The sequence below is a fragment of the Periophthalmus magnuspinnatus genome, chromosome 17, assembly GCF_009829125.3.
Source record: "Periophthalmus magnuspinnatus isolate fPerMag1 chromosome 17, fPerMag1.2.pri, whole genome shotgun sequence".
In the NCBI taxonomy this organism is placed as follows: Eukaryota; Metazoa; Chordata; class Actinopteri; order Gobiiformes; family Gobiidae; genus Periophthalmus; species Periophthalmus magnuspinnatus.
Window position 1 is genome coordinate 10,350,781 of NC_047142.1, and position 16,188 is coordinate 10,366,968.

The 16,188-nt window shown below is 36.6% G+C and overlaps 1 protein-coding gene across 2 annotated transcripts; it reads right to left on the reverse strand.

Moving 5' to 3' along the window:
• Window positions 1–6,043: 6,043 nt before the first annotated feature.
• LOC117385582 (nucleolin-like) lies at window positions 6,044–16,182 on the reverse strand. 2 transcript variants are annotated; one of them, XM_055228307.1, is made up of 18 exons: window positions 16,079–16,182; window positions 15,685–15,760; window positions 15,542–15,607; window positions 15,134–15,199; window positions 14,703–14,918; window positions 14,511–14,594; window positions 14,237–14,383; window positions 13,689–13,820; window positions 13,260–13,370; window positions 12,840–12,911; window positions 12,230–12,353; window positions 11,073–11,227; window positions 10,855–10,981; window positions 10,152–10,315; window positions 9,539–9,668; window positions 9,165–9,313; window positions 8,236–8,362; window positions 6,044–7,515 (listed from the first exon to the last, which is right to left on the reverse strand). In XM_055228307.1, the coding sequence occupies exons 1-18, from the start codon at window positions 16,091–16,093 to the stop codon at window positions 7,320–7,322; spliced, it is 2,157 nt and encodes a 718-aa protein (XP_055084282.1). In that variant the 5' UTR covers window positions 16,094–16,182; the 3' UTR covers window positions 6,044–7,319. The 2 variants fall into 2 exon arrangements, with proteins under 2 accessions (XP_055084282.1, XP_055084283.1); XM_055228308.1 differs by having other exon boundaries at window positions 15,542–15,604; window positions 16,079–16,161.
• Between the last annotated feature and the right edge of the window lie 6 nt (window positions 16,183–16,188).

A 16,188-nucleotide genomic window follows, 5' to 3' on the forward strand; every position in this document is an offset into this window, starting at 1 on the left:
ATGGACACAATCACAGCAAACATCAAATCACAAAGACACCAATTTTTCTCAACAAGCAACTACATCTCCTGTCTTATTCTGCATAAAAATGACTAACCCTATAGTTTAGATCTGTACAGACATGTTCTGAAATGTGATTCTTGTATTAAGTTTGCCAGTTCATATTTTTGTCAATTAGATCTTCATCCCAAGATACTCAGCCCTATTTTGAGATTTAATTCCCATCATGGTAACTGTAACAACATGTTGATGGCCAATTATCATAAAGATTATCTATTTGGGCCAACTGTACAGTAGTTAGTGACAGTAAGAGTAATTATAGGCAGATTATAGTCTTGTTAAGGCCTTTGAGCTGAAACTCCCAGAAACCTTTGGTCTCTTCCCATTTCTGTCCAATCACAACACAGCGACCTCTGCTCCATTATCAGTGAACCGTCTATATACGAGAAAACACCCACCGAGTTCAGTCTAGTTGACTGACAGCACCTTCAGGTGGGTAACACAGTCATATATGAGGTGGTTCTTTAAGACTGGAGTGGGGGACAGTGGTGGTACACTGGGTTCCTCTGGTGCAGGAACATAGACTGTGTATGTAAATATTCTTCATATAGTATATGTGCAGTTCTCAGGATGCTATGGGTTTAAATATCTACCCCTGATTAATTCTGGTTTGGATATGTGATGTTATGATAAAGGTGGAATAAATCAGCAAAATGAAATTAAAATTAAAATTGTTGAATGGTTAAAGACAATTTCAAAAAGTTGACTGGACTTACCTCATCAATATCAGTAGTTTTAAAAAACAAATATTTAAGAATATTCAGTTAAAGTCCCATTATGCAACTTGCTTGCTCCTGCTGCTTCCTTCGTTACTTTGCTTTTTAATAATCTTACCTCTTCCAGTGCTGGAAAATGTGTTTAGTTTTCTTTTGAGTAAACCAAAACTTTTAAACTATTTTTACATTTTTAAACAAAATTTCTGATGAGCCAGCGACATGTCTGGAGGAAGAAGCCAAAGGAATTCTTTCTGTGAACGTTGGAACTATCAACAAATATTAATGAACTACAAGCATGGATATTTGTTTTAGAATCTGAAAAAGGGCTTCACCGAACGCTGCCTTTGACTTCCAGTGGTAAGCAGCCCACAGTTACTTTCAGAGAAGAGGGTGAAAAAAAGTGCTACATTCAACTTAAACCTGAGCGATACGGTGTCTTTTCCAAAACTTTGAAAAGACAAGAGCGCCAAGCCAACGCGACAAGTGACAAAAGACAATGCTAACAGTTTACAAACAGATTTTATCACTGCCACAGACTGATGTTGATGTTAACATACAGAAAATTGATTTTTGTCACAAAACAAGAGCAATGACGTTGGCAAAAGAGCACAAGCAGAAAGGCGATCTGTGCTAAGCAAGTGTCAAGGTCAGAGATACGCTGCTGTTAGGAGACGGTGCTATCAGAGATGTGAGCCACAGAGGAATCTTATCCCATTTACACTGTTTCTGAGATTACAAAACTCCTGTGTCAACACACCGAGGAGTTAAACAGCTGATTGTGCACGTGGGTGCAGTTGACACCGGAATAGAACAAACTAAAATCTTGAAAAGGCATTTCATTAAATTATTCGAGGAGCTTGATAAAGTGGAGGTTAAGACATTCATCAGTGGACCTCTTCCTAGCATAGACAGAAGGAATTGGGATTGCACTACTACTTTGATCTATTCTGGAAAACGAGAGGACCTGTTCAAGGGAAATGGCCCGCACTTGAGCAGAGGTGGAGTGAGAGTGTTGACAGATAACCTCCTCCACGATCTGAGGCACCGGCCTGGACAGCGTCCTGGGCCAGTGAGAGAAAAGAGGAACGAGAGAAGCATCCCTGCTGTGCCAGCCAGAGACCAAGCCAATGTGTCAGCACCACCAGCAGCACCACAACTACAACCACCACCTCCCCCAGCGAAGGAGTCATAACCAGCAGAAGACGGATTTAGTAGTACCACCACTTCCCCCAGAGAACAAGTCAGCAGCACCACCAACTTCCCAAGTAAAGGATTCCTCACCTCCGTCACTTCCCTCCAAGCCCACGTCACAGGCCTTGAACCTGTCTGTGACAGTCCCAGCAGCACCCCCATCACCTCCCCCTCCCACAGACGAGCTCTGGGTCCCTTTTGCTAGATCTACTCATTCTAGGAACTCCTCACTCTCCTTTTCCTCCCCACCTTCACCCATGGCCCTTCCCAACCATCTAGAAAGCTTCATCAGATCAGGAATTAAGATGGATCCCCTCACACCCAATAAAGCATGGTCAAGAGTTCTGGCTGAACTCTTCCTCTTACAAAATGATGCCACCAAAGGCCCTCCCACCTATCCCCCCTCGTCGTTCCCCAAAACTCCCCCCTGGTCCAGCTCCTCGGCCCTCACCTGGTCTTTCACCCACACTGCCCCCTGCTCATCTTTCTCTGCCTTCCTCGAGAGCTGTTATCACCAAGAGCTATGACACACAGGACCTCTGCTGTTTTAGGATGTACTGTCATGATAAAGATGATATCATAATTTAGTTGCTCACAAGTTGTCATTTGGGGTGTTTTGGGGTACTTTTCCTTTAAAATTGAACTAAAACAATCCCCCCCATACTCTACTTAGTCATATACAAAACCTCCTCAGCACTGTCTGAGTTTTATTGATTTATTGATTTTACTGAGATGCTTTCAGTCGTGTGCACAGACTTTGATGGTTTAGTCATTACAGGTGATTTTAATGTACATGTGGATAATGTGTTTAACAGAGACACTAAAAAGCTCAGTTCTGTCCTTGAAAGATTTGGTCTGGCTCAGCATGTCAGCGAGCCCACCCACAACAGAGGACACACTCTGGACCTGCTCATTACAAAAGGAGTAAATATTTCAAATGTCAATGTGGTGAATGTTGCTCTGTCTGATCATTTCTTTGTCTTTTTTGACCTGTCTGTTATTCCCAAACCAGTGGCTGGTCCTGCAGTTGTTCGAAGGAGACACACAAATGATAAAACAGGTGCACTGTTCAGGAAACGATACACTTTGAAAATGTCTCATGTTCTAATGGTGATGATTTGTTGAACTCTGTGACTTTATTTTTCTGACATTATTGGAAGTTGCAGTAACAACTCTCGTGTCCTGTTTGCAACAGTAAACAGATTAACAAACCCTCCAGCTCTGCTGCCATTTGAACTAATTTCCACATCTAAGTGCAATGAGTTTGCAGCATTCTTGAATGACAAGGTTCAGGGCATCAAAAATGCCATCAATTCCACAACACAAATAACCCAGCAGCCACCTAGACACTTAGAGCTGACACACTAAAGTCTGTGCTCAACAGTTTGCTGTCACCACTCGTTTGCATAGTTAACATGTCATTTAAATCTGGAACATTCCCAAGAGCTTTGAAAACTGCAGTTATCAAGCCTCTCCTAAAGAAGAACAGTCTTAATGCCATGATATTGAACAATTACCCATCTCAAATCTGCTGTTTTTAGGCAGTCCTCAAAAAAGTTGTTTACCAACAGCTTATTAACTTTCTCCAAATGAACAACTCCTTTGATGTTTTCCAGTCAGGTTTTAGACCCACCACAGCACTGAGACTGATCTTATCAAGGTGACAAATGACATATGCCTGAACACTGATGAAGACAAAGTCTCAGTCTTGATCCTGTTATATCTGAGTGCTGCTTTTGACACTGTGGATCATGGGATCCTCTTACAGAAACTGGAGGACTGGGTGGGCATCTCTGGTACTGCACTAAACTTTGCTGAAATTGGAAAATGTGTCTCAGATAAAATGTCCCTGATCTGTGGGGTGCCCCAGGGGTCAATCCTGGGACCCCTGTTGTTCAATCTCTACATTCTGCCATTAGGTCAGTTAATACTCAGCAATAATGTGTCCTACCACAACTCTGCAGATGACACTCAGATCTATATCTCACTGGCAGCAGGTGAATATGGACCAGTGGATTCACTCTGCCACTGCATCCAACAGATCAGTGTGTGGAGGCAAAACAACTTTCTCCAGATAAACACAGACAAGACTCAAGCCATAGTGTTTGACCCACAGAAACAAAGATAATAGTAGGAGTCATTTTTATTTTGAATATTCCAAATACGGTTTTCAAAAGTATCGAAAACCAGATACTGATCAATACTAAAACTAGTACTGAAACTAGCTACTCATTTGAGTGAGTATCGATATAGGGCAGAAGTGAACCTTTCTTGAATAGTTTTAGAATGATCTTGAGCTGTATCAGAACAAGTATAAGACACATAGACTAGTATGGACCACTATGGAACCTACTGGACGACTAAGGGATTACACAGATATAAGGACACATGGGAATATAAAAGAAAGTACTCTGTTTGAAAATCACATTCTACTATCTAAATAAAAAGACAATAGAATAATCATTGTGGTATAGGTATTAGTATTGGTATTGAGTATCAAGTCTCTTCCTTTGTATCGAAATAAAGTTTGAACATAACACCAACGCAAAATACCCAAATAAAAATTAAAAAATGAGTGAGAAGATGTAGTACTTATTTTTCTCATCTCCTTTTACTTACATCGACATTAAAACATTGTTACATAAAAATGAGTCACATTTCTCCAATAAACTCTGTATAAAGTCAATGATATCTTTTCATACAATATAAAACTACAACTCTCTACACACATTAAAGACTATGTACATTTGACCTCCCAGTCAGACAGTGACTGGATGTAAACAAGTGAAGACAAGTTAGTGTTCCCCCTCTGGTTTTTCTTATCAGTCTTTAGACAGTTTTAAGCTGAAATCAATTGTACTTTAATTCTATAACCCTGCTACAAGAATCATTGAGAACAAATAAAACATAAAATGAAAGTTAATATACATGTGTCCAGAGTGACAGGTTTAGTTTTTGCAACATTATGTGAATTAAAAGCCAAAAAAATGATCCATGGACCACAATACTAAACCATAATTGGGATATCTCAGTTCTGCAGATTCAGTAATACACGTGCAATGCGCCCTGGCTCCACACTACAGGTCATCTCCAGTTGTGTGGAATTTGTATTTGGATGAAATCATTATTTGCCACTGTCCCATATGTTTAGCGTAAAAAAATAATATTATTCCTTTGTAAATTACGTAATAACGCACTTGTACACTCACCATGCAGTAAGCAAGAAAAACTTTTTGCACTGAAGGCACTAGTCACAGTACAAAGGCGCAATAAGTGGTGTTTGAGCCAGATTATAACGTTGTTTCCTTCCTCTACGTAGAAATACGCGTTAAAGAAGTCGATACAGCCAGAAAACTACGTCCTAAAGTGCAATAAATAACCAAAGTTTGTCCGTCAATAACTCACCGATCAGTGATCAATCGGCCGCATGCTGCCTGAGACGTGGATGTTTGGAGACGACGCTCTCAGTCCATGTACGTGAGCAAGGCGCGTGTGCGTGGAGGGAAAAGACAAAACACGGATCCACGCTGCACCGCGGAGTATGGGACCGTCCCAAACCGGCCCACTCTGAAGGAAGTGCAAAACAGGATGTGAGGTCATTACAGGACACTTTGGGCTTAGTTCGTGCGAGTTCGGACAAACTCTGGAGACGTGCGTAAAACAGGTGAAACCATCTGGACGCACGGACAGAGACAGGACCAAATACCACACTGCAGTCACTGAGCAACGAGTGGAAAACGTGAGATGTGAGGGGCGTCAGTGCTGACAGTAATGATGAGAAAGGCCAGAGTGCTGCCCTGCTCTCTGCTTCTCATCAGGAGGAGAGCTGGTCTGGGAATCAAACCTGCAGCTCTATTCATGCTCATGTGTGTGTTAAACTACAACAGTAAATCCACACATGAGTGGAACAACAAGGTAATGAATGAACATGTATCTAACATTAAAAACTAAACATAGATTTGAAAAGGATACTGGTGATGAAATATCTCCTATAATTCAAAGAACTATTTGTGGCAATTTCATATTTGGATAATGAATATTGTGTTGTGTATAAACAGTCATGTCTGATTCCATAAATGAATGAAGTCACTTTTATTTATATCAAATTAACAACAACAAACAAAAACAATTAATTGTCTTTACACATATTCACATCATTCACAATAAAAATACGTTTAGTCTCATCTCATTTCAGATTAGCAGTCTGTTTTTTTTTCTTCGGGAATGATTGACCAGCTCCACATCATTTCCCTGACAAACAAAAAACTAAGTAAATCCAGGGATGGAAAGGAACTCATTACAAATACTCATATTAATATAACTGAGAAGATGTTTTGGGTAATTGTACTTTTTTGAGTAGATTTTTAAACCTGTACATGTAATTGAGTAAAATTCTAGCCATGTAATTGTAAATACATTTAAGATCATACTAGTTACTGAGCAGGGCTGAAAATATCAATATAGTGATATTGGCTGATGCAACAACGCAAAGTTCTTGATTCTATAGAAATGTGCTGCAATTTGGAGATTGTATTTATGATTTTCCTTATCAAGTTCTACATTAGACTTGGGTTAGTCTTGGTTTAGTCTTTCTTAAGTTTATTTTGACTCAGTTTGACTAACGATGTGCATTTTCTGTTTTAAATTAACTGAACATATTTTGTCAAAAAGTATATTAAAATAATATCATTATCGCAATACAAAACATAGCTATCAAATATCTTTCAGCATCTTTCAGCACCCAAAGCATGAAAGTCTCACTGCTTTCTCTGCTCCTCTCTGCACTCACATAACAGTATCGTCTGCTCTGATTGGTCAGAGCTCAGAGAATATGCTGATTGTGGTTTAAAAAAAAATCTGCCTACTAGAGTAATATTTTAATGAAGCAACAGTACTTCAGTAAAGCTTCCTCTTCCCACTGTGTGTAAGTCTACAAGTAACAAAAACTTTATGTCGACAATATCAATGTTTTGAACGTTTGTGTTTCTTGCACCGCTCCTTCAGATATGATTTAGTTTCTCTTTGTGTCTATCATTTCAAAACATTAGATTTGGTGCATCATTTTATTTATTTTATGTTTTGTCCTTCAAATTACTTATCAATTAATTAAATTTTAAATTATAAATCAGATGTTACATTCCGACAGTTAGTCTTTAAGTTATTCTTACTTGAGTAGTAGTTTCCCCAAATACTTTTTCAGTCTGAGGTGAGTAATTCCTTGGACCACTATTTGTACTTCCACTTGAGTAATATTATTTTGAAGTAACGTTATTCTTATTTGTTTACTATTGTTGGTAACTCTACACACCTCTGATGGTTAAATATATACATCTTGATACATGTACACATCGTTTATTGACTTGCTTGTCTGTTAACTCTTGTGGACGCCTTCCCTCCTTTATGTCCTTTCTCACCACTATTCTCCAACTCTGAGGATTTGGGGCGAGCGAATGCCACAGTCACTTTACAGCCGTCGATCTCTATGTCGTCCGCTGCCTCTTTGGCCACTGTGCAGGACTCCACGCTCTCAAAGTCCACAAAGCCAAACCTTAAGACACACAACACAGAAGAAGAATTGTACTAATGTTCATGATAAATACAAAAATATATATATAAATAATAAGTGTAACTCTATAGTTCTGTTACTACTGCTGCTACTAATACTTCTCATATGGGTTGAAACTTGAAACTACTTACAGACTACTACAATTATCATGACTACTACTATTTCAACTACTTCTATCAAACAACTACGAATACTTTTTCTACACTTTCTATCATAATGTTTCTATATTAATGTTTTTGCACACTTTTTGACTATTAAAATGAGGGTATTTCAAATAAAGGTTGCACAGAAAGTGGTTTAACAAAGAAATAATGTTGTTGAAATGAATTTGGCTCTTATAAAATAGCACGGTATAGTGATAGCAGAATAGCATGTGCAGTACATCAGTTATCACATGTAAAAATGGAGATCTTATTGTATCGTGAGCCATGCATCGTGTATGTATCGAAATGGGAGGGAGCCTGTGATTCCCAAATCTAACATGTAGCTTGTACTTATAATATAATATTTTCTGGAGAATATATGCAGGATATTTTGTTCATAGAGTTGCTAAGGGTTACAATTCTCTTGCACCACCGTTTTCTGAAGCTCCACCCAACAATTGGCAGAGTTCATACATACCATAATAATCACAATCAGATGAGGGCATGGCAGTTCATTTGCCTGTTTAAAGCGATGACGGGCGGTGTCTGTACTACTTACCTCCTCGTGCGTCCTGTGCCTTTGTCCTTTAAGATCTTAGAACTCAGAGCCCCTTCAAAAGCCTCCATCAGAGTGTTATGGCTGGTTCTTTCACTCAAACCCAGAACTATCAGCGTTTTAGATGGGACTGAAACAGAAAATATCTATATTACTGCTCATACATACGGCAAGCTGCACATCAATTTGAAAGTTATAGCGAATACATTTTCTTGTCTTGTCGAAACACATAAAAATACAACTGTATGTAATAAAGGATCAAAATATTAATAAGATTGTGAATGTTGTTTTGAAGATATGCAAAATCTGAATATCAAGAACTGGGCTGGGACATATAGCAAAAAAAATTAATCATGTTGTTTTTTTTTTCCCTCCTAATGATCAATCATGATTTTTGATTCAATTTGATTTGTTTTTTTAAGAATTAAAAAAGCTGATTAGATATACATTTCCTGAATATGAACAATACAAACTTTAAATCATTGCCATTTATCACAAAACATAAGTTATATTTCTTCCTCCAAAGTCTGAGCTCCAAACCACATACTTTTACTGACAAAGGGCTGGCTGTGGACCTCCAAAGAAGCTTGATTAAAATGTTACGTATTAATTAATTGCACAGCCCTAATTGAGTATATTGTTTATAATAAGAAATGCTACAATAAGAGTGAATAAAAAATAAAAATATTTAAACACTCATTGCTAAGGGTATATAAAGTCATATTTCAGGTATGTGTTAAACCTCAACTCGTACATTTAAAGACATGTTTTAGCACATTTCTGTTGGACTGACTGACAGACACTCCAAAAAATATCCAGACCTTAATTTCTGTCAATATCGCCCCCTCTTTATGTGGTATTTTTTGCAAGAAAAATATAGACTAATTAATAGAATAATAATTAGAGGGATTACTGTCAAATGTGTGACCAACCTGTTCTTTCCTTAGGTCCTAAGTAAAGGTCCTTCCTTGATTTAAGACCAAATGTGACTTTGAGCGGTTGTTTCATGAGTTTACGTTTTGCTGCCGACTTTAAAGCCGTCTCTGCCTGTGCCACCGATTTAAACTCCACAAACGCATAACTGTAAGAAAAGATGGTTGCTGCAGATATAAAACAAATCATATATATATATATAATATAAAAAAATTATATAAATATAATTTATATAAATTATAATATATAAATATTAAAAGAGCAATGTGATTATTATTTATACATCTTTCATCATCCTTCCACATCATTACATATAAATATCGTCATCACTACAAGACATACTTGATATTATTATATTAGTGAAGTGATTTACCCTTTGGGTTTGCCATCGCTCTGAGGAATGTTGATGTGTACAGCGTTCTTGAAGACCTTTTTCAGATGATTTTCCTGAACGTTTTCTGGCAGGTTTCTCACATACAAAATATCACTAGGAGGAGCTGCAGCTGTGGGAGGAAAAAAATATGTAAAATATAGGGGGTCTTTATGCTTAATTTGTCCACATTTGTCTGTCCGCCAAACTTTGCTGGCAACTGCAGGCAGTGAAAAATTATGAAATGAGATTAGCAGTTTAGCTATTGTCAACGTGAAATTTCGTGGCGTCACGGCGTTGTGTTTACATGAAATCTCTATGGGGGATGTGCGTCTAGGGTGGTCCAACATTTACGCAGCGTGTTTCTGAACTTTCACCAAAATTCACCACTCGTCAACGTGTTTCAAGTGTCTGCCCTCAAAAGCTAAGGTGTCCATCTAGAGGTGATTTTAACACCACAGTCTGAATACAAAAAAAATGAATAAAATCTTCTGAAAAACTGAGAACTTTGTGTTGTTGCTATGTATTTATGCGTTAACGATTGCATCAGCCAATATTATGAATTCGATACATTTGCAATATATTATGCAGCCCTATTATAAAGTGCAGTACTTACTCTTTGCGTTTTTAGAGGAGTCACTTTTGGCTTTGGCTTTTTTGGCTCCAGGCTCAACTTTGACCGCACTCACTCTCAGGACACGCTTCTGGATCTTGGCTTTTCCGTTCAGCTTCAGTGCTGCTTTAGCCTTCTCTTTATTTTGAAACTCCACAAAAGCAATACTGTAAAATATAGACAAAGAACCTTATGAACCTTAAACTCTCAATGATGTTACTTCTACATGAAATTTAACATTAAAAGCCTGTTTTTTTTCTATGCATATGAGCAAAATTTGTCTTCCCCTAGAATAGATGGATTGTCTAAGCAGTAGGGTGGTCAAAAAAAATCGAAAATCTGGCACTAATCGCGTAGTATACTCCCATGGACCACTATGGAATCTCCCTGGATGACCAAGGGATTACACAGATATAAGGCCGCATGTTAATATAAAAGAAAGTACTTATTTAATGTTGAAAATTACATTCTATTGTCTAAATAAAGAGTGTTTTGTTTTTTTTTTTTTTACCATCATCGTGGTATCTATTCCTAATTACTTTCAAATTTGATTATTGTTACTACACTACTAAAAAGCTCTTGGTAATTGAGGAATAACTTAATATATAACAACAAAGGTTTTAAAATAAACTAGCTCTGTTTTTCGTGATTTTCAGAAGTTAAAATCAGAGACAGCGCATTTAAACAACTGAAACCATAATCTTACCCTTTGCTTGGATCATCCGTTCCTCCAAGAAACCTCAGAGCAGTAGCCTTTGGAAACACCTTCAGCACGTCTTCTTTTGTAGCACAAAATGGGATGTTTTCTACAAATATGGTACGCTCGTTTTTGGCTGTCGACAGAAACGAAGAAATAGAATTAATCAATATGTTTCCCAGATATTTACAAAAAAAAAAAAAAACATGTGGCAGATGATTTTGTACTCTGTTTGCTTTGCTGTCGATTCTTCACTTTGACCTTGGCCTCTTTGACTTTAGCTTTGGCGACTTTCATGGGTTGGTCCAGTAATTTCTCTCCATTTAACGTGAGCGCTTTATTCAGGTCCATCTCTGAGGCCAGGTCCACAAATGCATGTTTTCTATAAGACAGCAATGTATGCGTGTTAGGTCTTTTTAAAAACTTGAATGGAAAATGAACATGAACTACAGAACAGTATTTTAATGTGCTAACATTCATCATTTTGTTATTTGGTATGATGCTGTTTTTAAAGAGGGGGTATTTTTCTTCTATGGGGTATTATCACCTTGTTTCCATTTATTGTTTTGAAAATGCTATATTTGCCGAAAAGAAGGAGTCTCCCCTCCCTTTGCTCCTCATGCTAAGTCACTTCCCCTTCAGAGCACATTTTGCTACTGAAACTACTGCACACCATATCAAGTTTATGAAGTTGCTATATACAGTTTTGCATCATGCTTTTGTATTTCTATGGAAAATTGTTGTGTGGGAGCATGAGTGACTTCTGGGCTGAGTTTTGGATAGGATTGGGTTGCTAACAGTAAGTAGCATTTGAATAGTGCCCAGTAGAGATTGCTAAATGAATCAAACATGCATGGGTGACATATAAATCATCTTTTTGAGGAAGGAACAAAGTTATAACATGGTAAAATGCTCCATAAAATTGATTTTCCCTGATACCTCCCCTTTCCCCTGCTTGCAAATATGTGATCAAAATAATCTTATGAATAAAACTACAAAAAAATTTACTGATGTAGTAAAAAGTAAAAAAGATTTCTCATTTATTTAAAAAGTGCTAAAACTATATTTATCTGGTAAAAATTAAAGGGCTACTATTTATGAAAAGGAAAACATTTAAAACAATACTGAGGCAGTAAAAAGTTATTAAAACCTTGTCCTTGCGATTAATACAATGCTAGCACACAACAATCTTTGTCAAATTAAAATTATAATGTATATCTAAACTCAAGTAGAAGTAAGATATGATAAAATTATTCAGTGCCCAAATGAAATAAAAGTATTTATAAGTTATTAAAATAAAGTAAATAATGTCATAAAACATAATAAATGAACTTCACTACAGGCTGTGCATTTTTGACAGTTCACAGTGAAAAGTCTCACTCACTTGGCTTTGTCCAGTCGAATGTCTTGAACCAGGAGACTGTGCTTCATTAAGCAGTTGGCCAGTGTATTTTTGATATCTTCATAGAATTTTGATTTGTTCAGGTTTCCAATATAAACACAATAACCTACAAAGAGATATCATCAACCATAGTAATATGTACATAGCAATGTACACTACCACCAGTCAAACGTTTGAACACACCTTCCCATTCAAAGTTTTTCTTTAAGTTTACCATTTTAAACCATTTTACCATTTTTACAAACAGAGGACATCAAGTATATGATGTATGGAATTATGTATGTATTCAAATGCTCAATGTATCCACCCTTTGCTTTGTCCACAGATGCAAACCCTTGGCCTCGTCTCAATGAGCTTCATGATGTCTATTGAAATGGTTTTCACTTCACCACTGTGCTCAAGAGTGCAAAGCAGTGATCAAACCAAAGGGGGGGGGGGGGGGGTATTTAAAAAATATAAAACATGTATTGAGTTATTTTGATGTTATTTTTAATCAGGGAAATACAGTAAAAACAAAAATGAAAAAGTGTGTTGAAACTTTTGACTGGTAGTGTATATAAAACCATATTGTAATTTTACTCCGGCACCATACCATCATTTATGAGTTTAGGTTTCTTCGACGGGGATGAGTCAACTGAGGGCTGGGTTTTCCGTTTTGCTTTTACTAAAATAAAAGTAAAATGTAATATATATTATATATATCAATATCAATATTAATATCTATCCATCTATATATATCTCTATCTATATCTATATATCTATATATATATATATATATATATATATATATATATATATATAGCTGAAGTGCCAGCTTTCACTTCAATCAGAGAATCAGAGATTTAAAATGCCAAAAAAAACCAACAGTTGTCTGTTTAGTTGTCTCCAAGAATATGTTACAGCTAGAATAAGTGTAATACCATACTCTGGAAGAAAGCAATAACATTTCCATAGAGACAAACTGGTTTAATTTTCAAATAACAATCCTTGTAATTTTTTTCTGTACTCCTACCTGTTCTTTTTTTGCCTTTCTCACTCTCTCCTTCACTGCTCACTCGTTCCTTTTCAGCTTTTGGGGACACACATTCATTGTTCTCACTGGTGGCAGTTTCCATTTCAGAGTCTACAAAAGTATCAAAAATCAGATACTAATCAATACCAAAATTAATATTGAAACTAGATGTACTCATGTGAGCAAGTATCGCTACTGCAAAAAAATCACATTCACGGCACAAAATCGGACCTAGCATATGATCTTAACATAAAGACATTATTATTATTTTATGTATGAAAATTATATTTAATTAGTAAAAAATATGCATGTTTTATCTTCATTGTGATAATGTAATCAGTATTGAGTATTTAGACCTAAGTACTGAAATAGTGTTTCATCTTTCAGCATCGTGACAACATTACTTCATATAGTTTCTACGTCGATTACCTTGTATGTCTTCAGTCTCTTCTGTGTTTTTGTCTTTGTTCTCCCCCTCTTCATCGTTGTCCTCTTTCTCCTCTGTAGAAGTCTCCTCAGATTCTTCACCCAAAACCACAGGTGTTGAGGCCTTTTCTTTTTCTAAGATTAAAAGATTAAATCTTAGATTAATTAAAAATATACGGATCAAACAGTCTCAGTTTAAAAGACTGTGTGCAGATGATCACCTTTGAAACCTTCTCTACGTAGCAATTACAACAAACAACTTCAATTGTGGAAACCTATATTACAATTATAACAAAAACACCAGTGAAAAACAGCTAAAATCTAATAAAAGAGAATTTGGAAGAATGGCTTTGTTCACGTGCACACCTAAATCTGATTGTAATCTGATTTCTGGAACATTAAGAATAAACTGCAAAATCTGATGTGAAATCAGAAAGACCATGATCAGAGAGAAATTACATGATTGTGCTTTTTCCATTTCCTTTAAATAGTCTTATAACTTAGAAGGTGCTTATAACCGGAGCCAGTGTCTCCCTTCACTACACACTTACCATCACTGATCTCTGTGTTGTCGTTCTTGGTCAGATCTTCTGTCATTTCTTCTGTCATTTCTTGGTCTCGTTGCTCACTCTTTTCCCATGACACACTCACTCTTGGTGCACTGCCTTTCACCTCAATGACAGCATCCACCTCATCATCTGAACACAAAGGTACATTACTAACTGTATTAATATTATATTAATAAGTTTTAATATGGGCTCATTTTTATTTACAGGGAAATCTCAGCTCAACACCCATCAACAATAATGTATTAATGTAAGTTACCCTCTTCATCTTTAAGTTCTTCTTCTTTTAAAGGCTCCTCTGTGTCTGCTTGGACGTTTGAAGGGGTCACTTGAGCTTGGGCCTCTGAAACAGAAAACATCCCAACATTAAAAGTTACCAACATACTTCAATTCAATTATCTCTGGACAAGTAGTGTGCCCCATAAAAGTTCAAATCTAAAGAAAGTATTACCTTCTACGTTTGCAGGCATGGGTTTGTCCTCCACGGGTTTGTCCTCCACGGCTTTGTCCTCCTCGGGTTTATCCTCCTCGGGTTTGTCCTCCTCAGGTTTGTCCTCCTCGGGTTTGTCCTCCTCGGGTTTGTCCTGCTCCAGCTTGTCGTGCTCCTCGGGTTTGTCGTGCTCGGGTTTGTCCTCCTTAGGTTTGTCATCTATAGAGTCATTTTTACCTGAAATTAAAGGACTGAAGTAATTTTGGATGTCAAGCAATAAAAGTTGATTTGTTAACTAGATTTATGGGATACTATCTAAATCTGAAACGTCCCATGATACTTAAAAATACTAATAATAACTAGCTAAGTCAAATCAACGTCTGTTGATAGCGTGAAATTGAATGTTTAAACTAAACTGTAAATCATAAAAACAGTGAGATGGGTTACAGTACCTTGTGTCTTTGGTTTGTCATCCTCTTTATTTTTTACACCTGGAGAGGCACTTTTAGTTTGTTTGTCTGAAATGAATCATGGGTTGAGGTTTGGTTACTGTGTAACTACATTACAGATCTCCACAGATACATATGATTTTGTCCATTTCCTTCCTTTTACCTTTGGTCAGTATTATGAATTGTGGTGCTACTTCAATATTAATGCTATGACTAATAAATCAAGTTATTCCTCTTGGACATATTGTTACATTTTGAGTTTTTCTCCACCATAAAAAGTGAAATAGCACCATCTCTCTGGTTTGAAGGGTCACTTAAATTTTTTTACTTCTAATCTGAGAAACGAACAAGGTATATTTTTTAGCAGTAATTATCACAAATGTTTCTTCTTAATCACATAATTTTACTTACCTTCACTCTGTGGTTTGTCTTCCACCTCTGTTTTGGCATCTTCTGGCTCATCTTTAGCTTGATCTACTGAACAGCAGATGCAACTGCATTATAACTAATTTATATAAGGTTAAATCATGTCTAAAATAAAAATTCAATATTACCAGGAGAGGTATTTTCCTCCTCTTCCACAACATCAGGATTAAGACGTCTACTTTGTCGTGTTCTGCCTTTGGGAACCTAAAGTAAGACAGGACAGACATTATGTACTAGTTAGAATGAGCACGGTACATTATTAATCTTTAAAGCTCCAAAGAACTGATAAAGAATGCTCATTTTACTTGCGTTTTAGTTTAAAATTAATAACACAAGTATGACTCAAGTAGTGTATAAATAATATCTTGAAATGAAATCTAATCAAATACTTAGTACAACTGTATTTCAAATGCAGAAAACCGGTAATTCATTTAAATATATAGCATATTTGTAAATTTACACATAACCGTTACATGTAATACATCAAATATAAAAGTAAACTGAATCGGATACACTTCTTACGTTAGTTTTTGCCATTTTTTAAAAATTTAGTGCAGAAATCCACACGTGTTAACCCCATGTAAGTATACATTCCACTCAAATCACATGGATCCCACTGCGCATGCGTCAAC